The sequence below is a fragment of the Microtus ochrogaster genome, linkage group LG4 (genome assembly GCF_000317375.1).
Source record: "Microtus ochrogaster isolate Prairie Vole_2 linkage group LG4, MicOch1.0, whole genome shotgun sequence".
Classification (NCBI taxonomy): Eukaryota; Metazoa; Chordata; class Mammalia; order Rodentia; family Cricetidae; genus Microtus; species Microtus ochrogaster.
In genome coordinates this window covers 8,606,839-8,630,406 of record NC_022030.1, presented here as the reverse complement: position 1 = coordinate 8,630,406, position 23,568 = coordinate 8,606,839, and the positions used below count along the sequence as shown (strand labels likewise).

Here is a 23,568-nt window from a genome sequence, read left to right as displayed (position 1 = left end):
TTTGCTAAAGCTGGTTCTTTTGCATGGTTGGAAGGCGGGGTTGTATGTAGACATTGACATGATGCTAAATAGTTGAGGTACCAGAACTTGGGTAATGTGCAGCAGGGCTCTCTGACCATAGATTCTGTTGGCAGTGTCTGCTAGGAAGTATAAGAGGTGTGAATTCCTACCGCTAGTACACGACTCTCACTTTAACTAATGGTTGATGTTGAAAACAGCAAATGGGTGTAGCAAAGGGTCTTTGCAAAGGTGATAGGAGACCAGGGGATTCTTCCAAGGTAAAGGGTCCATTGGGAAAGTAGACACTTGGTAATAAGACAGCACACCAAAGTTCTTACCCTTTGGTGTACTGTTCCAATTGGATGTGCGACATTTGGGACATAAATAAACCAAAGAAGTATTTGAGGTTTCCTTGAAATTTAATGAAACTGTTTCTAATATCTATTGTGGAAGACTTGAGTCTTTAACAGTTAGTTTTGTCACTGACTCAAGGAGAAAGCCCAGTGAGGAACCTCTGGCTTTATGTGAATTTTTACTGTTGTATCAGACATTTACTAAGAGATTTATTATTTAATGTATCAGCGCAGCGATACGATGCATGCCTATTAAGCAGTTTGGTACAGTGCTAGGGAATAGACTAGCTCCCTGAATGTCTCATCTCGTTTAATCTTCAGAGTTATTCTACAGTTGCTCTCACTGCACCTAGATGCAGGAAAAATTCACTAAGGTAAACTTGCCTGGCACTTCTAAGTTAGCTACAACAACCAAGACTTAAACATGACCTGAATTTGTAGTTTATAGTACAAACCACACCATGAAAAGTATTCAGGAGATAAGCCAAAAGCTGCTCTTTGGGAATGAAAACAAACAAACAGAAACCCAGATAACTTTTGCTTGGAGACAATCAGATAACAATCGGTAGATCTGCCATTAAATTATTGCTGTTTTGTTTTGCTTTAGTTATTTTACATCTATCGTCTATCTGTCTACCTACCTACATATATACATATATTTGCCACTGCAAATGTACGTATGTCAGAGGGCAACATGCTAATTTGTGGGAGCCAGTTCTTCCCTTCCACCATATGATTCCTAAGGATCAAACCCAGGTCCTTAGGTTTAGTGACAAGCACCTTTCCCTGCTGAAGCATCTTGCCCACCTCTTCCCCCTTTAATTTTTATGGTACATACCTTATTTTGTTTGCCTCAAGAGTATCTTGTTTTAGACTCTAAAACTTAAGGCATTTGTGACGTTCTCTTTTTCATTGAGCCAGAGTACCTTAAAGGTTTGATGACTACGAGCTTAAACAAGAAGAACAGTATTTGCTTTGTTCATTCGCACGACCTTGGAGTTGTACTTTGAGCTTCATCACCTTGGTGACACTGATTGCTGAGCGAACATACATCTAACCACAGTCGAGGACTGTGCAGTGCCCAGCGGTTCCTCTTTAGTTTGTTTCAGCCGGTGACATCTCTGCTTTCATTGTTCTCCTCCCTCCCCCAGGTAGTCACTGAGAAGGTGGCATGGTTCTCAGGACAGATCCTTAGGCAGTGCCTCTCTCGTACCCTCTCTCACATCGCTCTGCCCAGCTTCTGAGCAGCCAAGCAATTGCACGGGCTGGCTCATAGAAAGTTCCCCTGGGAAGGTATGCGTGAATCTGAAGATTCAGGCCCACCTGGTTCCTGATCACTCTCCAGGGAACTGCCTTACTCTCCAGTTCATGTATCTTCAAGTCCCACATCAGAACTGTCCTTCCCTTAGGAGACTGAGCATCTGTCTCTGGATTCTTCAGTTCCCCACAAGAGATATCACCACCAGCACCAGTTTCCCCAAAACTGGAATTTTATTTTGAAAAGATCCTTCCAAGATAGTTTTTGTAATTGCTTTAATGCCCTCAAGAGTTTCATCAAAGAGATATTCTTGTCATAAAATTAATAACTTTGGGAAATTTTTTGGACTGTACCTTTTAAAGTCTGGATTTTTCAAACTCCTTTTTGAGGTTTAAAATACGGCTTTGTGAACTGCTGATGGGTAGGGTGGAATGAGAAAGAACTTCTGGGTTCTCTTCTGTTCAGTATGGACTTCTGATCACTTTTGATCCACACAGAACTTTGTGTCCCACTTCCCCCGCATCCTCTCAGCAAACAGAGAGAATACAAAAAGTGTATCCATTGCCTCCACACAAGTGAAGATTCAGGATGTCGGGGGAAGGAACCCTAATGATGTCGCCAAGTATTTCCACATATGCGTACCATTAAGACTTGATGTTGAATGAGTTATCAGTTGAAGTTAATTCTCCATGAACGTTCTTTTGCTCAGAAATTTATAAAAGTAATTATCGATAGTGAGCAATCTATTTTGTTCTGCCTCCTAATCTCACAGTGATCTTGTCTTTAATCTTAAAGAAGTTCCAGCATTTCTTTTTACTAAATAGACAAGTACTGTCTCGTTATGACTCAAGTACTCTTATGAATTATTCCATCACTCTTCTTCAAAGGAGAGGAAGATAGACTTGCTTAGTTATAAGGACTACAAAGTGCAAATGGAAGTGGTACCAATGGGGTAACAAATACATGGTGAGTGGTTACTCTTAACGCAATATGGAGTGTTGAGTAGTCAGTCCAATGACTACGGAAGGCACATGCTTTGGAAAAGTGTGCTATGCAAAGGTTAGGCATAAGTTGATGCCCCAGGGCAGGTAATAGATAGACATCATTAGTTGATATTTGAGCATCCATTTTGTACTTACTCATTTGCATGTGTGTCTGTTCACTTGTTTATTTAGACAGCATCTTGTTCTGCTTGATAAAACAGTAGCCTCATTTTTAGATCAAATGTTGGTTTTGTTGATGTGTTTCTAGTGATTTAGGTCTTGATTTACTACCCGTGCAGATACATGTGTGATGGTTGAAATTAGTGCCCCTAAAGGGGGTAGCACTATTATAGGGTATGGCTTTGTTGGAGTAGGTGTGGTCTAGTTGGAGGAAGTGCATCACTGTGGGGGTGGGCTGTGAGGTCTCAAGCTTCCTTCAGTGTGACAATCAGTCAACTTCCTGTTACCTAAAAGATATAGGGCTCTCATACTCCAGCCCCATGTCTGCCTGAGTGCTGCCATTCTCTCTGTCATGATAATGGACTGAACCTCTGATCTGTAAACAAGTCGCCATGATTAAATGTTTTCTTTGTAAGAGTTGCTGTGATCATGGCGTCTCTTCCCAGCAGTGGGAAACCTAACTAAAACTTGTTGCCGAGATTCAAAAATAGTATTTTGCTGTTTGGTTGGTTTCTTTCTTGGATTCCTTCTTTCTTTCTTCCTTTCTTCTTTCTCTCTCTCTCTTTCTTTCTTTCTTCTTTTTTGATTTGTGTATTTTTATATGTATGAATGCTTTACCTGCATGTTATCACACAGGTGCCTGGTGCCTGTGGAGGCCAGGAGAGGGTGTTAGATTACCTGGAGCTGGAGTTACCGACTGTTGTAAGTCAGTATGTGGCTAGTTGGAACAGATCTCTGGAGCCATTATTCCAGTCCCTTGTTTGGTTTATCAAGGCATCTGGCTTACCAAGAAGAGTGAGGTTTTGAAGATGGCTCGATTATCCATGAAGAATTCTTTTAGCATGGCCCTTAATTTCCAGAAGATTCCACCTTTTTATCTCCATAGCTACTTGAACCTTTATGCCATGATTAGAGACAGCTTTGATGAAAGGTACCCCCTTTATAACCAATCTTATCTGCACTGTCTTTAGCTGTCTAGAAAGAGTCCTAGTTGAGTGGGAAGGGGGAATCGGAAACTCCAAGAGAGAGGGGGGTCCTTGTTTGTTTCTCTACAGTTTGAAGACTTCATTTGACGATAATGAGCATATTAAAGACTGAAATAAAGGCATCCTGTTTAAGTCTCCGAAAAACTCAACTTGAGAGAGATAAATACAGTTTCTCACAGTATGTTTAACAGATAATTTAGTCTCTGTGGCTGTGTATACTACTGCCTGAATTAGTTCACAGAGCATCTGCTGTTGGCATCAGGAATGTTCTTGTAGTCACAGTTCCTTGCTGAGAAATTCATTTTAGCAGGTCAGCTTGCTCCGTGGCTACAGGTACAGTCCTGCACTTCTACCAGGAACAGAAGCGCAAGCCCAGTGTGGGGATAGGGAGCGTTGAGTTATCCCTGTGTCCTGTCAGGTAGGAGTCATGTTCATCACACCTGAAAGGACAGGGCTGCAGATTTACAATGTGAGACAGCAACCGCTTTCCTCCGATGACTAGAGATAAGTGTGTCAGCCTGTCTAATGTTCAGCGGGAGATAGCTTTCTCCAAATTAGGTTTCTTAACAGGGCCTGCCAGGTTTCCGCGTCCAGTCTTTTCCCTGGATCTAATGAGGAAGATCAACTGTTGTACCGTCTTCTCTGGGCAGGTGGGTCTCTGAGACCTCGCGGATATGCCTTGTGCCTTGGGCAGTCGATTCTTGTCCTGGAGATCCCCAGAGGGAATCTTTGTGGGCGTGGCTTTGTAGGCGTGGCTTTGTAGGCCTTGATTGAACACTTTCACTTTTAGAATAGCACAGCTGCCTAGCACTGCAGACAGTGCCTACTTACTTGTGCCAACTACATTAGTTCTTTATCTTTTATTTTTCTTTCACATTTAAAAAAAATTAGGACTTGAGGTGCTGGCGAGATGGTTTAGCAGTTAAGAACATGTACAGCTCTTCTAAGAGGATCTGGGTAGTTTCCATCACTCACATGAGGTAGCTCACAACTGACTGCAATTCCAACTTCAAGGGATCCATCACCTTCTTCTGGCCTCCACCAGCACTGTACGCATGTGCATCCCCTTACATACTCGTAATTTTAAAAATCATTTTTAAAATATAATGTAGCATAAAATACACAAGACAGGTACAGTTTAACAAATAAGTTTAAAGTAAACATCTATCATAACCATTCCTAAGTTAAGAAAAAAATAGAATGCCAGCTAAAATGTAGAAATACCTGTTCTTGCTATCTAAGAGAAGACTGGTTCTGGAAAGTGCATAGGTCACATGTGTAACCCAATCCTGACATGTGTATACCAGGCATATGGGATTTGAGTGTGTCTCTTAGTTGGTTAAGTTTCCTTTTTCCATTTCATCTATAAATTTCTTTTTAGTATATTTTCATGAGAATAAAATGAAGTATGTAAAGAATCTCAAAGTATTTTAGTTCAGTTTGGTGGCACACAGATGTAACTTAGCAGAACACAGGCCTCTTTCTGAAATGGTTGTCAGGTTTTCGTTAGGGCTTTCCATAAATGCTCTACTCCCAGCGTGCATTGTGGGTGGGGAAGGAGAGAGGAGAAGAACAAGGAGCGATGTAAGACGGCAGGGAAATCCATAGAATGATGCTGTGGTTCTTCGTCATCCACACAAGTACGATGCATTTATCCCTATTCCCCAGCAGCCTCTGGACGACACCCTCTGGTAAGCCGTCCCTCACATTCAGTAGACAGACAAACCAAAACCCTGAGAAGGGATATCCAATCTGCAGACCTATTGTGATCTCAGACCACTTGGGCATCCTGAGGAAACTTGTTCTTTTCGTGTGTCTTTAGCCAGCTGCCAACTCCCTGCAAGTTCACAGGGACCCGGCTCACCCTGGGAGTTTAATGGTCCAAGGCGGATTTAGTGTCTTGCTGAGGCAGTTCCTTGAGGCGATTTCCATGAGCTCATTGTGGCCCAAGGTAGCCTCACCGTTGTTGCTAGAATCTTGTTGCTAGAATCTTCTCTTCACTCACCCCGATGTTCTTAACATTCAAATTAGTGCAAGAGAAACAGAGAAGCACTGTGTGATGTCAGGTGTGACCTGCACATCTTAGTGACATTTGGTGCTTGTTTTTAGTGTTATATTAGGCTCGAATGCCTCAATAGACTTAACATATATGAAGTATATGTTCTGAGGGGAAATGATGAAAGTTTGGAAATAGGTAAATGACTTACCACTTGTAGCTGGTGTTCTGGCTAGCTTCTGGCTTTCTGCAGAACATTGATATTTTCAAGAAAGCAGGGTATTGCTAGCTAAAGAAAAGTATGTCGAATTCTTATGCACAAGTAATATTAAATTATGTTTATTTACATATTATTCAAAATCACTTTCTAATTGTTATTTTGAGATAGAGTCTATACAGCCTAGCCTGGCCCTGAACTCACTATGTAGTCTAGACTAGTCTCAAAGTCATAGTGAGCCTCCTGTCTCAGCCTCGAGAGTGTTGGGATTTCAAGCACACAGTACCCTGCCTAGCTCCCCATATTCTAATTTAAGAAAAATAGGTATATAGTTTGGGGCAGAAGCTAACAATGGCCTCTGAAAAGAGGTGACCACAGAATATTAGTCAGAAAATGCCACAGAACAGAGGTGTGAGATCCACATCTGTCTTCTTTCTCTCAACCACAGCAGCACTGGGTTAGAGTCTTTCTCCATGGTCAGTAAGTATTCCAGAAACTGAGATGGGGGGCCAGAGTTCTGATCTCAGAGTTGTTCGTACACGTCTTGAGAATCTTATCTTAATTTTTTTCCTGGCTTCTCGAAAACAGCTTATAGTTTTAACTCCGTTTCTTCCTAAGCTTCGAAATTCCGATCGGCCTCGGCTCTGGAAGGGTGACATATGTGCAGATTATTGGCAAAGAGATATGCTAACTGCTGAGCCGAAGCCCCGAGAAATCAGAGTGTTTAAAATCAAGTTTCTGTTGCTATAGATTGTTTTTTCTTTTTCTAGGCAAGTCTCGCAAGTGAGTCACTGGGCTGGATGTTGTACTGGAGCCAGAGATGAGTAACTCTTGTTTTCTTCCAGCCGCTTCAAGCCAGCCAGGGAGATAAGACTGTATGAGTAACTGGTACAAGGTTGACGGCGGGCGGTGGTACTATTGAGCCTCACCCTACCCTTGGGTGTAGACTTTAAAACATAAACTCAATCATTCCTCTGCTTAATTTGAAATTCTTTTCTAGCTTCCGTTCAGGTCTTTAAGACCACAGCCTGTGTGAAGTGTCCCCTGTGTCCTGTACCAAATCATCCTGTCTATTTCACAGACCTCTGACCCTCCTTGTAAGGTCTTTATAATTTTACAAGGAAGTTTGATAAAGTTCTTTACCTAGAATGCTCTCTTGCTCTCCCCACCCTCCACCGTGTGTTGCCATCCACTCTTTGCCCTTCTGAACCATGGCCTCTCATACCTGGCTGCCTCCCTCTCTTTGATAGTCCCGTAGGCATCTGAAATCTCCACTAGCTCTTCTGGACTTCCCAGCAACCCTTTTCAACTCTTCTTCCCGTTCCCACAGAACTTTATTGCGCTCTATTCAAAAAGCTTTAAACCAGTCATGTGATTATGTTTCCACATTTATTCACCCTTTAAAGCAAGACTTTTAGTAGCTAGACTTTGTCCCGTGTATCCCCAGCCCACAGTCTAGCACACGGAACTAGAAATGCTCCTTCATTTGTGTAAGTCCCGGTCCCCTACAACTTCAGAGAGCTGCGTCAGAGCTAATGAACAACCATGAGACTGTCTTAGGAACAAGAGAGAGAATGAAGGGCTGGCGGTGGGGTTCAATTTACCCTGGAAGCCTAATTGTTTTATATCTACAGAGGTTGCCCCAGCAGAAGGTGTAAGAGAATAATTGGGGAAGGAGAAAGTCACCAGGACAGGGCAGTCACCCTGGTGCTTATAGACTGCCCATTGACTCGGTCATTAGGAAGTCTTTGGTGACCTTTGAAAGAGCAGTTAAGAGGCAGTGAACCAGAGAGCAGTGTGTAGCACCAGAGGTGGTACCGTGTCGTCTTAGGGAATTGGGGAAGCATGGGTTGAGTTGGAGCCAGAAATCACGTGGTTCCCTAAGAGGGGCGCTGGAGGCTTGCTGGAAACGTGGCTCTGCTGCATTGTTAGCCCTTTGGTGAGAAAGATGACGTCAGCTGATAATCTTGCGCCCAGTGCTGGACAGTTTAGTTAGGCTGACTTTTCAAAGGGCATCGGCCACACAACTGAAGCCATTCCGCTTTTTTTAATGTGTCCGGCATTCAATAGGCTTAGAATGTTTATCGTTAGGGGAAAATGCTCGAAACAGGGGCTTAAATCCCTTTTTAAGAAATATAGAGGAACAAAGACAAAAATATGAGCTTAAGAGAATGTTGATTATGAAGGAAGCAGTCTGGTTAATGTGTCCATCCTTGATGTCTTTTAGCTACTATTTCATACACAATGATGCCGACGGGTGCTTTCCTTGGTATCACCTGTGAGAGGGACATCGGGGGCTGGGAAAGTGAAGCATCCTTGCTTAGAGCTCTTTCAGATAGATAAGGAGGACACCCTTCTCCCATTTTAATGGGAGTTACTAACACACAAAAGACAGACCAGGAGTACAGACCTTCAGATGATCCAGGCCTTAACAAAGCGCCATGGATTGTTTGAACAAAGGCTTTTTGTTTTGTTTTTGTGTCCACAGATAGTCTGCTGTCTCAGCAATTCTATTTTCACTGCTGATAAAGTAACTCGAGTGGCCTCTGTGCTCAGTCCCTGTGGTAGAAAAATGCTACTCTGAAGGTCCCTAGATAAGGGCCTCCGTGGCTCCCCGTCCAGCCAAGGCTCTGCTCTTGGCCGAGAATCTCTGCGGGCTGCCTGTGTTGAGTGACCTGGCTGGTCTCCTCAGCTGTTTAGGTGGCTGTCCTGATTCTAACGTGAGGGGAGATGGCCTGCACTGCTACTTCTCTGGTTGTGCTCAGCTAGGACGCCAGCCATCCACACACTCAACGTTCATCATGGGCGCCAGTCAGAAGCCCTCATTCCAGTCAGATTCCACTCTGCAAGCCTACTTAAATTAATTTGGGAATGTAGAGAGAAGAGGTTGTAGAAGTTGGATTTCTGTGACGGCAAATGACATTTTAATAGTAATGCTTTTGAGGGTGTGTGTTTAAAAAAAAAAAAAAGCCGAGGATTAGTGGCTTAGGTACTGGTCTTTACTTACTAAGGCCCCTTACCCACCTTATTAGTTATAAAGAGATATTAATCAAAATGCCTTTTAAAAGCTCCTTCATTGCCACATATTTTTCTCATATATGGAATCTGAATTTAAAATTACATATGGATATATATGCATGTGCATACTCATAAGTATATATGTATATAAATTGCCCGTGGTGTTTAATGTCAATGGGGGTGATATTGGTCACAGCACACAAGATAAACAGTGTGTGCGAACACGTTAGTCAGCAGATTTACTTCCATTTGATGGATTTACTTCCATTGAGCTGATGACCAACAAGCAGTGTGTTCTCTCTCTGCGACCTCCACCTTCCCTATCTTTGTCTGCATTTTGCTGAATGAGCTGTATAAACTGAAAGGAGAAGTCACTTGGAATTGGGTAAAAATATGTTTTGGCTTGTCCCCCTTCGCAGGAAAACCCGTCTGTTTGAATGATGTCATTCTTTCCTCTCCTCCTCTCCTGTTCTATTCTTCCCCAAAACTGACTCGAGTGCTTTCTCTGGAAATTTTGTTTTCCTGGGACATCTATCTGTTCTGGCAGGCCAGATAGTTTCTGGGAATTACCCACGATGCACTTAGCTTTTTAATTTTAGCATCTGGGTGGTTAGTGTGTTGGGTTTTCCTCACTGACAAAATGCACGAAGTAGAAGACTTTATGGGGAGGAGGTGGGGGTATTTTAGCCCAGCATTTCAGAGGGTTCAGTTCTTGGCTGGATAATTGAATTTATTTTTTGTCTAGGCAAGTAGTAGGGCTGAGAATTTTGGTGACAGGGCAGGCTGCTCACAACACAGTATGGAAAAGCGGGGAGAAAGAACAAGACTAGGAAACAAGCTGTGCCCTTCAAAGGGAGGTCTCTAGTGACCTGCCTCCTTCCGTCAGGCCCCATCTTTCATAATTTCTGCTGCCTAAACTGTCCATTCAGCTATGAACCCATCAATGGATTAGTAACCTATTGATTAAGAGCCCCCACGAGCCTGCCACTTTCTTAAAGCCCCACTTTCGAACCCTGTCTAGGGACCAGTCCTTCAAAACATGAGTCCTTGGGGACATTTCATTTCCAAACTACAACAGCTCTGGAACGTACTGAGGCTCCATTTCTTTGAGTAGACATCCTGACTAGCCGTTGAATGTTGTCACCTCACCCCACCTACTCATTCTCTACTCTTCTCTTACTCTGAGCTTTGAAAGGCCTCATCTACCGGGTTCTCATTCAGTCCTTTATTGCTCCTCGTTCTAACCTATGCCCTTACCACCCCTCACATGTGAAGTGTCCTTCCACACTGACGACTTAGACTATCACCTTGGGTAAACTGAGGCAGAAGCTGTGGCCCAGGATAATGTGTAATGAATGATGGGGCCAGCACTTCTGTTGGGGTTGTATTCATTACCCTTTTAAGGGTACACTACTAAGTAAATACAGGAACTCTTTCATTTGATAACTCACTGGATACCTAGATACCTACCGTGCACCTACACTTAGGACTTGGAGATCTTTGGGAGACGTTGATATTTCCATTTAGAACATGGAAAAACTGGAACTCAAGTTCTCACCATTGGACCCGTTAAAGGGCTCACTGTATTTAACCGTGTTGAAAGTTTAGGGGAAGCAGTTTTCAGGTACAGGATTGTAATAGCCTGCAGGAAGCTGCCTCTGCGTTTGGAGGTGAACTGGAATACCAAATACAAGTTAAGACCACCAAACATTTTAAGGATGTCTTAACATGTAAAACATTTTTGTAAATAGCAAGAATTGGAGCTTTTTTTGTAAAACAAAACAGTTAGGAGATAAAAGATATCAGATACAGCGTTCCTCCTCCATCCCAGATCTGTAGCCTGTCAGCCAGATTCAGCTTCATCCTGTCTTCTTGCTAAGGTACTGTCTACTGAGAGACTTAATGAACTTAAGCTCACCCTCTGTCCTTTTGAAACTTTTAAAAATGGTGTGTGTGCATGCGTGTGCGTGCACACACACACATACACACACACACACACACACATGTTTTGGACATGAACAATCTTGCCACCCTCTCGCCCTTTAAAATAATCTCTTACATTGAAATATGCATGAAGTCTCCAACTATAAAGAGTCTGTTGTCCTCTTGGCCGGGCAGTAGGGAAAGTCCCTGCTTGCTGCCTCCTCCAAGTAGAGAAGCCCGCATTGACTTTTGTCCTCCCCTAAGTGGTGTCACAGCAGCCACCTTTAATTTTGTAGAGCGTTATCTGCCTCTGAGCCTTGCCCTCGTGTGGTGGCCCTTGGGCTAGCAGCATGAGCATCTCCCAGGGGATGGCTAGAAATGAATGTTCTTGGGCCCTGCTCCCGACCTACTGAGCACTGGGAGTAGACCAGACGATGCCTTAATGAGCCTGCCTGGGGATGCCGAGGTACCTCAGTCTGGAGAAATACTGTCCAAATTAGGGGAATTTAATTAAACAGCTGAGTTTGCAGTGTCTTGAAGATTAAAACAAAACCCACTATCCTGCGGCAGTGACTTGGAAGCTTGGGCTTTTGCATCTCTGCCTGCTTACTTGGTTTCCCCTTAAGTTAGCATGGCCTCAGATGTAGAAGGATATTTAGAGGTTTACTAAGAAATGGGTCAAGGCATTGCAGGCATTGTGGGGGTGGCCTGTCGCACAGAAATGACTTGAGTTTCAATCTCTAGCACATAGGAAAGCAGTCAGACTCAGTGTTACATACCTGTAATCCCAGGATTGGGGAGGCAGAGATAACAGGACTCCGAGCCTTGCCGATAAGCCATGCTGGCCAAATGGGTTTAGTGGAAGATTTGTCTCAAAATTTTAAGGTAGAGAAGTGATTGAGGAAGGCACTTGTCAGCTTACAGCCCCATGTGCACGGGTACCTACATATAAATGTAGATGCATGCACGTGTGTGCATGTACACACACAGACAGAAAGAGAGAGAGAGAATCTGTCAACAGAATCACAGACCCCATGGTGTGACTTCCCTTCCACCTTTCTCCTGAAATAAAACTCTGGCTAACTCTCTTCCCCTCTTCAGACAATGTAAGACTCATTCCTGTCCAGAGCTCCTCCCCACTTGACACTTGGGCCAGAGTTGCCTTCTCTCGGATTGGCTGGACTTTCTTCACCTAATACTAAGCAGATCTTACTCCTGTCAGCCGGGACACAGAAACAGACCCTCACTTTTAGAAACTTCCCAAGACATAGGCAAGACTGTTAAAGCCATGCGTTTTTGCTTTGTCCTTTGTGTTTGATGTTGCTTTGGATGCTGAGGATCTATGAAGTGATGCTTAGGGAGAAACTGGTCTCTGCGCCGAATATTCTTGCATCGCAGGGTAGTTCCGACTTGAGTACTTGGAACACAGCAATGTGTTGGATGTCATTGTTGAGTGTGCCTGTCTAATTGCATACCAACTCTTACTTAAAGCCGAGGAGAAGAAGAATCATTAGCCCCACAGTAAACAGAAAGGGTATGTTCATCTGAATTCTTAGCATTTAAAATTTCTGTCATTATCTAGAAAACAAATACCTATGGACAAGATTCATGTAAGTTGGCTAAATGAGTGAGTCACTTGGAAATTGCTGGCGCATCTATAGACTCTTAATTATCTTCAAGTTTGTTGATGCTCGGAGACAATTTTAATAAATCGAAGTAAACTGCTTTAAAGGATTTTTTGGAAAATCCAAATGTGTTTTTGGCAAATTCATTATCTGTAAGTGGCATATGGATTCAGTTAGATTCCTTCTCTTTTACAATCTCGTCAAACCCAACAAATTAATGAAGTGAGAGGTCAATTTAAAAATGCATTTTGTGGTGATTTTTTTTTTGAATACTTACAAGGCGTGATATGTAAGTGCGGTTTTTCCTTCGTGCTTCACTAAAAGCACAAAACAAAATTATCTTAGCTATATCATACCTGGCCCAGCGCTAGGCTGGAATTGATTTTTTTTTCTAGACATAAATGCCTGTAGCCTACGCATTCTCAGTTCTCCTGGCCCGAGATGAAGATGTGCTGGCCCTAGACCGTGCCATCCTAAATCTGATGGAAAGTAAGTGCGATAGAATCCGGGACTATGAGAGACTTTGCATCTGGATTTCCTAAGATAGGAGACGGACAAAATGCACACCCACCCTGCTTTAAGTCACACACGGTTATTTTAAACATGAATCAAGTAGTGAGAGCAAAGGGCTTGCTGGTTTTTAAAAATGCCAGGTGTTATTGGCCTTAAAACCCAGCGATCTGAAAACAATGAGCATTTTAGCTGCTGGCCTCGGGTAGGGCATCTCCACTGAAGCGGCGTGTGACCGCCATCATCCTTGCAATTAACTCTGCAGCTGGGGTTCGCCCAAAGTTTTATGACCTTGAGTTCTAGTAAGAGGGTTATGAAAGATTTAATACTGTTAAAGAGAAACCATACTCAGATGTTAAAATGTGGCATGTCTAGAACCCTGTGGAATCTAGGCTGGTGCTTTTGACCCGAGCCTCTCCCAACTCCCCAAGGAAGGCGTCCATCCTCATATAAACTGTCCCTGCTTCACTGGCCTGGGAAGGGTAAGTTAGGAAACTTTGTGGGTTCTTTTGGCCTTTTGGTTGCAAGTTCTTCTTTCATCATTCCTTTGTCTCTCTCACATGGTTTAGGAAGTGTGTGTGTGTCTGTGTGTATGTGTGTGTGTCTGTGTGTCAAAAGGCGTACGTTGAACCTTATACCATGTGGGGCACAGTAGACCTAAGAAGGCATGAGCTATGGCTTCTTCCTTTGAATCCCCTAAAGCCTAGAAGGGAAGGGAGATGAATATTAATGAAGATGGAGGTGACTGCAGTGGCTTGAGAGTAATAGGCAACTGTCCCAGGAGATAAGTCCCGAAGGTAGAGTCACCGCTGTGATTCTGACAAATTCACCATAGCATGGGGGGGGGGAGGGGTGGAGTCATAAGACATGGTTCTGTACAACCGAGGATTTGAGAACGACCTCAGAAGGGCAGATGACATTTTGCTCTTCACTCTGAAGACTGGAAAGCCCAAGATCTGATAAGGTGCTCTTGCCATTCTAAGTGATACAAGGACAGAGAAAGGGCACCCATCCCTGCTGCCTTATTCCTTCCCGGGATAATGACACTTGTCTGTGAGAGTGGAGCTTTCCTAGCCAAAGCATCCCATTTCTGGAACCATCAGAGCAGCAGTTAAATCCCAGCATGAGTTTGGTGGGAGCCATAGTAGAGGTTCAGGGAGAAATGAGGATGATCTAATCTCCCATCCTAAGCAATGCAGTTATGCATGGTATTACTCCTAGGAGAGAAAAATGAGCCCCCAGGCCGCAGCACCTGGGTTCCATTGGTGGTCCCACCATGCACGGCACAACAGATTACACTTTTGTCTCTTTAAGTTTTCCTGTGTACAATGTGACTATACTAGTCTGCATGTCTTAGAGTCATGAAGAGCAATTGACTTTATGTGTAGCGAGAGATCTTAGGGTAGTGACACAGGAAGCTTTTAAAGTGGGTGTAACTAACACACGGCAGTTACTGTTACGACTTTTGTGAGTTTTCAAGCCAACCATTTCCTTTCTGAAGAAGCGCTTTTCTTGGGACAGAAAAGCAGATGTTACATTAGCAGGGTTACACAGCCATCGAGTAGTTAGGTGGGTGCCTGTCGTGCCCAGTTCTTGTGATGTGTCTTTCCATGTGATGCACTGAGGTTATTGTCAAGAATCTACCCCTCGACACAGATTTCTAGAAAAGTCTTCGATCATTTCCCCCTGGCTTATCCTTTTCTAATACTTGAAGGCTGTTGTGACAACTTATCGTAAAACCGGGTGGCTTAAAACAAAGGAAATGTTTTATCGCATAGGCCTAGGGACGGAGAGTTCAAAATTAAATTGGTGGCAACGGCTTTCTCCTTCCATCCTCTCTGGGAAATCTTCTTTGCCCCTTCCAGTTTCTGGTGGCCCCAGCCAGCTCCAAACTCTGCCTCTAGCTTCACGTGGCTGCTTTCCCTGTGTCTTCAGAGGGCCCTCCTGTCTCTTCACCTCTTCCTCTAAAGACATCAGTCATATTTCACTAGGCCCTACTCTAACAACCTTATTTTAACCTGGTTCTACCAGGAAGGATTTCATTTCCAAGTAAGCACATGGGTATACAGGCTGAAGACTTCTCTATATTTTTTGAGAGGACACAGTTCAATGTATAAATCATATTTTTAGACCAGAGAACTTTCATTTTTTCTTCTTTGCTTTGATAAGTATCCGTATATTTTGTGGGTGCTGACACTCTTATAGAATAAACCACTCTTAATCATGAATCTTTGTGTCATGTAAAATTGATTAGATGCATAATCATTTTTATGATTTCGGGAGTTACATCGGTTTGAATTATTTAGCCCTATTTTGGACTGAGGGGTATTAGAAAGGTTCCAGCCATTGACGGAGAGAGGACTCCCGTAGAAGTGTCTTGCATTCTTAGGAAAAGAAGTGCTCCCAGCTTCGTGGTGTTTTGGTGAAGGTGTAGCTAAAATTGGTAAAAAAAAAAAAAAAAGCACAAAATCTTAATAATTCTTAATAATTTTACAGCTAGCAAGCCAATCTGGTTACCTGCTGACTTTCAGTAATGAATCAGAGTAGGTATGATTTACGGGCGAAGTCTAACAGCAATGGGTATTGGGGAGAATTGTTTTGCACACACTCCTGATAGTGGGCTCTGTGGAAGTTCTTGTACCCCAGGGTCTCACACAGTGCCTGCGCAGACAGAGGACCGGAAAGTCTTTGTTAAATTAATGTCCATTAATGGAACTCTAATGTTGCGGTTCAACAGGTTGGAATCTGCATCCCTAAGAGACCCAGGGGCTGCCCCTAGCTCTCACATAGAGTAAGCTACGTGTTAAGTCTGTCTGGATTCTAGACAGTTACTTGACGGCTCTAACGGTCTTCGTAATAATCAGTCCCCCTTTACAGAAACAGAAAGGTTGACTTTCGTTGAAGTTGCGGATTGCTTTTCAGAAGTTTCTCTGCCTCGTTTTAGAACTGAAATAACACAGTGAGAGACGAGGTAACAAAAATCTGGAAACTACCGTCAGTGCCATTATTCCTCTATTGGGTAGACTCTTCTGAGCTGTTCTGGAATATTATCAACTCCCTAACTTTCTTCAAGTTAGGACTAACTGTCCAGCTTGTTTTACTCAACAACATTGGAGTTGATGGAGTGCAGTTGGTTTTTTTTACTGTTTGCTCTTTTGGGGGACCTGCCACCCTGCTCCCAAATGAGACTTAGTTTTATAAATGCTTGCCTTAACTTGGCTAATTTTTAGCCAGCTTTCCCTTCCTTTCTTTTTCTTTTTTTCTTTTCTTTCTTTCTTTTTCTCTTTTTTCTTTTGTTTGTTTTGCTTTTCAAGATAAGGTTTCTTCTTAGCTTTGGAGCCTGTCCTGGAAATCACTCTGTAGATCAGGCTGGTTTCAAACTCACAGAGATCTGCCTATCTCTGCCTCCAGAGTGCTGGGATTGAAGGCATGCACCACCACTGCCTGGCCTAGCCAGCTTTTCTTAAATTATCCTGTCTACCTTTTGCCTCTGGGCTTTACCTTTCTCTGTTTCTGTATCTTTTCTTTCCTTCTTATTCCACCTCTAGCTGGGTAGCTGCCTCCCAGAATCCTCTTCTCCTTCTCTTCTAGCCCCCCTTTTCTTTTTCTCCCCCTATTTATTCTCTCTGCCTGGCAGCCCCTCTTATCCCTCTCCTGCCTAGCTATTGGCTGTTTAGCTCTTTATTAGACCAATCAGGTGTTTTAAACTGGCACAGTAACACAACTTCCCAGAGTTAAACAAATGCAACATAGAACAATGCATCACATCTTTGCATCATTGAAACAAATATTTCATAGCATAAACAAATGTAACTCATCTGAAACTAATATTCAACTAATAACAATATGGAGCTCCTATAACTTCCAGGCAGAAGAGCCAGTGTGAGCAACACCAGATTCTTACTGCAAGTCCCAGGTGAGGTGACCTCCATCTGCCTGCCCTTAGGTAGAGATGGTGACCAGACCCACCACCAGCTCTGACTGTGTGAGGATAGCATAACTACCTTCTGCCACTGAGATTTTGAAATTGGTGTATTAAGCCACTGAGAGTCTAGGACTTTCGGCAGCTGCTGTGTATTCTAGTTCATTGTGACTGCTCAAGTAAATTTAGAAGCAGTAACACAGAAAGAGGGAATTCGGTAAGAGTGCCCAGAGAGAAATGAATTTTGAAAATAGCTCTCAGAAACTTATCATAATAGATTATTTTTTAGATCTTACGTGGTGTGTGTGTGTGCATGCGTGCACATGTTCGTGCAGGTACATGCGAAAACAGAGATTGACATCAGGTATCTTCAGTCCTTCTCCAACTTGTGTGTGTGTTGTGTGTGTGCCCTGTGTGTGCACTGTGTATGTACATATGGAGGCCAGACATGGATCAGATGTCTTCCTTTACTGAGATCCACCTTATTCTTTGAGACAAGATCTCTCACTGAACCTGGTGCTAATCATGCATGGCCACACCTGTCTTTACGTGTCCAAACACAGATCTTCTCTCTTGTGTGGAAAGAGTTCTTACCCCCTGAGCCATCTTCCCAGCCCCTCTGTCTTATTTTTTTGAGAGAGTCTCACATTGAACCTGGAGCTCCCTGACTTGCCAAATGGCTGATTGGCCAGCAAGCACTCGACACCTCCTGTCTGCTTCCTCCATACTGGGCTTGCAGAAGTGTGTGCTGTGCCCGGTGTTGTACTGGGCTTGCAGGAGTGTGTGCTGTGCCCAGTGTTGTGCTAGGCTTGCAGGAGTGTGTGCTGTGCCCGGTGTTGTACTGGGATTGCAGGAGTGTGTGCTGTGCCCAGCGTTGTGCTGGGCTTGCAGGAGTGTGTGCTGTGCTGTGCTGTGCCCAGCATTTTGTATTTATGCTAGGGATGCTTGCTCAGGTTGTTCCTCCTTCTTGCAGTAGATTCTGTTGGCATTTCTAAGGTAAATTCTTGAGTTGGTTAGACGGCTGTCTTGTTTAGGATTCTTTACTTCTGTGTTTAAAAGTTTGGCTTACTGGGAATGTTTGAGCATATTCCTTATGCTAAATAACTTGTTTTTTTTCCTAAAAGGAAGGAGGGGAAATTTCATAATTGGGCAAGCAGAGGCCTCAACAGTGATACTTATTCGAGCACTCCTTTGAGAACATTAACTTAGTTATAGCCTTCATTTCTGTTTCAAGAGTGTGCGCTAAAGATGGGTCTGCTCCTGTGTTCAGGGCTTGTTTCTGTCTTGCAGTGGCTGGTGAACCCTGGCTGTGAATTATGGGCTGCCTTGCAGTTAAATTACTCTTGCTGTGTTTGAAGGGTCTTTGTTTTTTCATGGTGGTTTGTTCCACTCTTGTCTCATTTATTAGCACACAATACATTCAGTCGTAATGAACAGAACCATGGTTTCAGAAGCCAAGATCTACTGCAAGTTGATAACGGAAATTCTCCTAAATTTCCCTTAGCGTTGGAATAAGTAACACTAGAGTTTTGTGAGTTTACTTTATTTCAGAAATTGCATCAGAGAGAGAAAATAAAAAAAGATCAGCTGCTGAGTCCTAAACCTCCACTAGTGTTTGCTGGACCTCAATGTCCACATTTCTCTGAGATGAACATCATGCTCTGTCTTCTGCACTGGGTGATGGAGGCACCACAACTAGGTGTACAGAACTCATGGTTGCTAACCTCCCATGATTCTTAGTGTTTGGGAGGTTATTCTTAAGTACTTGGGCTTTTAAGATTTAACATGTATCAATCATTTTAACCGAGTTTAGTATTCTTAGGCATTTCTCCCAAGATAAGAACTAATGTCACTCTTAGAATTGGGCTAGGCCACGAGTTTCTACTTCCAAGAGAAAGAAATCTTATATTTCAAATACAGTCTCACATGTTATCGATACAGAAACAAAATTTAAAGTATTTTCATTTGTTTGGTTGGTTTTGTTTATTTTGAGGCATGGTCTGTCTTGGTTAGCTTAGGCTGGCCTTGAACTTTTGTTCTTCTGGCTTCCACCTCCCTAATGCCGGGATTACTGGTGTGTGCCACCGTACCAGTTCATGCTCTTCACCTTCTTACATAGTGTGGCCAGAAACGATGATGGTGAACAAGAGTTTCGTTTAAAGGCTTCGGTGTCTGTCTTTATTTTCCTTTCCTTGTTGGGTATTTGAAAAGCCTGTGTTGCAGAGGCGTGTAGCTGTAGATGGTCATAATTTGTGGTGGCTTGTCTTAGAAGATTTGCCTGCCCTTAGAAGACTCAATGGTACAGAGATGGTTAGGATGGTCCATTCCTAGGGCCACGGCAAAGTGAATCTAGTAGCGCATTACATGCCGAACCCACCAGGTTGTGCTAAGGTATAGGATGTAAAACTGTTGAATTCAGTGTTACTGTTTTTAGCCCTCCCTTGAGGGAGGTATTTAAAGAAACTAAATCAAATATTCAAGAATCCCAGAAATCTCCAGAGAATACCATTTGAAAGATACCCTCCGTGTTTCCTATAGCCTCACCTCAGTAGACGAAGGCTCTAAGCCGTTTGTATTTATCTCAGAGTAATTGATAACTGTTGGGGAGCTGGAAAATATTTCTCTGCCTAAAGGGCTAGATTGCATGAGTGAATTTTCATCTCTACACTCGTGATAAATAAATATATAAATAAATCTAATTTTAAAAACAGTGTGGCTTCTGGAAGCTTCAGGCACTTGAAGACTGTGCTTTAGAAAGTGTTATGAACACTTGCCAGCCCCATAAGTGGCTGAAGCTGTTCCTTAGCTGTCTCGTGGCGTTCATCTTCCAGTTACCTTGACATTTTCAGAGAGCTTAGTGACTGTTGTCAGGGAATTTTTTTTTTTCCTTTTCAAGTCTGATATATAGTTCTGAATTAGAAACTTCCTCCATCCATTCCCCTTGCAAGAAAGAAGAAAGTGGTCTTTTTATTTTCTGTTCGTAAACAACAACAAAAACCTCATGATTTTACCTCTTCCTGAAGTGAGTGTCCTTCTCTAGTGGGGGTCTGTGTAGGTTCTGTGTTAACACAGGAACTGTGGTGAGGCCTTAGTTTGGTTCTGGGCTTTTAGGTGTATGGTTTTTAAAAAATCTCTGTAAAGAGAAAACCTTTAGAAAAGCACCTTTTTTTTTTCTGCCTTTGAAGTTGAAGGGAACTATACTTCACTCCTCTTTCCTGGCATATGCCTCCTTAATAGGTCTGGCTAATAACTGGGAAAGCTCCAGAAGCCATCGGTGCTGTCCCCACACGCTAGCCCAGATAACGAGAATTCTTGCCTTGGTGTCCCTTGTGACCTTAGCCTGTGACCCCACCTTTTGCCCATCAAGACACATGAACCTGTTAATCTCCATGCTGCTGCCAGGCATTCCTCTGTGGGCTGGCAGATATCTGGGGCTAGCACATCACTTCCAATGAAATCCCACATAGCAAATTTGATATCAAAATTAAATTGCAGGCCAAGTGATACAGCACCTGCATAGCATCTTCAGGGCTGTGAGTCTCATTTCCAGGACCCTGTGCTCTCCTCCCTCCTCCCCCTGCCCCACCCCATCTCTCTGGAAAGCGATAGCATCACAGTCGTTAGATGATCTCTCATGTCACCTGTGCTAAGTCCTAGAAACAAGTGTGGCTTGGCCATCACTTGTGTTATGGGTTTGGAAAAGCTGTTATAATATAATCAGTAACTCTGTGGCAAATACAGTACAGTAGCAAAGGCCCTGGGGTGACATTCTGATTCACTCCTTTTTTGCCTAGCATATTGACTGTGTGTTTTAATTATGCTAACCTTCAGTTTCCTGGGAACAGTGTTGCTGACAGGTGTTTACTGCGTAGGGTCGTGGAGCGCTCTGAAGACCCACTTAAAGTGCATTGACGCGCCATTTAGTGCCTTAATAACCCTTAATCGTTTATAGCATTAGTTTGAAATTCTATTTTGCTTAGGAAAATATTACTGGAAAAGTTAAGTAACATGGACTTCCAGAAATTCTGGTTTCTAATGGCTTCTGGCCCTTGCTGCCCGTTCTTTCTGCAGAATGTGACAAGCTGAGGCGGGATGGATGCCGAAGTTCTCAGTACTATTCTCAGGGACCCACCTTTGCAGCCAGCTCCAGCCCATGCCATGATTATCAAGATGAGGACGTGGAAACAGAGCGGAAGGTGAGACTAGCATCTGCACGGGCACCTGCAGCATAGGCCACTGCAGCACGGGCCCCTACAGCACGGGCAGCTACAGCGCAGGCCCCTGCAATGCAGGCCCCTGCAGCACGGGGGTCTGCATTGCACCCTGCAGCACGGGCAGCTGCAGCACGGGCAGCTGCAGCACTGGTCCCTGCCTGCAGCACGGGTCCCTGCAGCACGGACCTCTGCATTGCACCGTGCAGCAGAGGAAAGCTTAATGACCCAGAACAAACTGTTCCTTCTAGTTGAGTGTTGTCATAAGTTAATTTCTTGGTTTTGACGAAAGCACCCTGACTCATGTATGATCTCGTGCAGATGGGAAATGGGTGAAGAGCCCCCCCAGGAGCTCTCAATACTCTGCTTGCAATTTATCCTCAAGCGTAAAATTGTCCTACTTTTTACACAAAAGAGAGGCAAGGCCATGATCCAAGAGATGCACAAAAGCAATGTTCACTCTGTACATTTGTACATGTTGAATATCTATTGGCTAGCAGAAGATGTCTTGAAAAAATGTTTTGTTTTTCTTACTACCTGGAGCTCAGCCACCTCTCAGAGAGCTCTGCGCTAGCCCCATACCTGAGCGGGGGAGGTCTGTATAGGTCTGTAGAGATCACCGTTTGAGGGATTCAGGACATGGCACACAGTTTTGGTGAGAGTCCTCTTGACTGTCATATCACGCTGGATGTAGTGACAGGAATAAGGTATCAGAGAACAGGTCACATCTCATAACAGGATGCAAGAGAGTGGCTGGGCGGGTCCAACAAAAACCACCTTAGTTCTCCTCTAGAGCACACCCTGAATGACCTGTCAACTTGCCAATAGTCTGACTGTTTGACAGTCTTGCCCCTGGAGAACCGTCCTCATAGGACTAAACGTGCAAACTTGTGCCATAGAGGCATAAACCATATATTCAAACCCATAGCAAACATAGAAAAACCCTGTTTTGAAAGTGGAATGTTGGGGCCGGGCGGTGGTGGCGCACGCCTTTAATCCCAGCACTCAGGAGGCAGAGGCAGGCGGATCTCTGTGAGTTCGAGGCCAGCCTGGTCTACAAGAGCTAGTTCCAGGACAGGAACCAAAAAAAGCTACGGAGAAACCCTGTCTCGAAAAATCAAAAAAAAAAAAAAAAAGTGGTATGTTGGAATAGGCTGGGTGGGGAAGTAATGCCTCTACTTAGTTTTGTTACAGTGGCCAGTTCACTTGGTGACTCTGTGTACCTTTGGGTTCCTTTTCCTCATGCTGCCTCTTGTCGCACGCACAAGCGACATCAGAGAGTATGCTCCCTTGGTTCTAAATACATATGAGATATAAGTATATATATATGTGTATATATTTATGTGTGTGTGTGTGTGTGTGAGGTGGAGATTTTTATTTTCATTGTCTCATTTTCATTGTAGTATGTGATGTGGACAGACAGTGAAATTAATTAAGGTAAGGGGATTGGGTTTGGCTTAGAAAGCACTTTTTGAAGATTTATTTTGATTGTTTTACTTTATGGGCATGCGTGAAGTGGGAGTGTATGTCAGTGCACAGCATGCTGTTGCCTCGGCGACCAGAAGAGGGCGTCAGATCTCATTGCCTTCTTTCCCACCTGGATAGTGATGTGTGTGTGTGTGTGTGTGTGTGTGTGTGTGTGTGTGTGTGTGTGTGTGCGCATATGTGTGTGTTTCCTAAAGGGTATGTTGACATGTTAGGCTAGTCTTTTTGCTAAGGCATACAAAAATGGTTGTCTACTATTATATAATGGGACAAACAGGCATTTCAAAGTTGATCTGTTCTTGAATATCAAAAACTCTTATTCTTCTTTATTGGCACAAGTAGGGAAAATGAAAAGCAGAGGTGAAGTGTCCAGTGAGATTTGTGTATATCCAGGGAGACCTCAGCCTTCCACTGATCCCCACAGCAGGAAAAGCCAATGGTGGGCCCAGAAATAGCGCCTAGGAATGAGCCAGAAATGGTGGTCTGGGAGTGGCACGGTTGTATAAGCTGTGAGTATCCAAGCGTAAGGGGTCCCTGGCAACAACTTAGTTTATCTTGGCAACTCTTCAAGATTCTAATAGAATGGAGACCTGATTTCTAAATTCTTACTGGCTGCTTACTCACTCTGACAACACAGGGGGATTTGCTTGCACTGTCTCCCCTGGAGCAGGAACCGGAAAGTGCAACCACAGACAGAGCTCTTGAAACCTACATGTTCTTTCTTTTCTTTCCTTCTTAAAAAGTTTAATATTTATTTGTTGTTGCATGTGCTGGTGTGTGCTGGTGTGTGTGCTGGTGTGTGCATGTGTGTGCATGTGTATGGTGGTATGTGATGGTGTGTGTGCATGTGTGTGCTGGTGTGTGATGGTGTGTGTGCATGTGTATGGTGGTGTGTGATGGT

At 43.6% G+C, this 23,568-nt stretch overlaps 1 protein-coding gene across 6 annotated transcripts in view; it reads left to right on the top strand.

The window, feature by feature from the left end:
• The window catches only part of Nhsl1 (NHS like 1), a 219,991-nt gene that overhangs the window by 159,011 nt on the left and 37,412 nt on the right, over positions 1 to 23,568 (top strand). For all 6 annotated transcript variants that reach the window (XM_026786231.1, XM_026786232.1, XM_013351438.2 and 3 more), the window contains exon 3: positions 21,043 to 21,167. In XM_026786231.1, the coding sequence (XP_026642032.1) occupies positions 21,043 to 21,167 (125 nt within the window). The remainder of the gene's footprint in view (positions 1 to 21,042; positions 21,168 to 23,568) is intronic.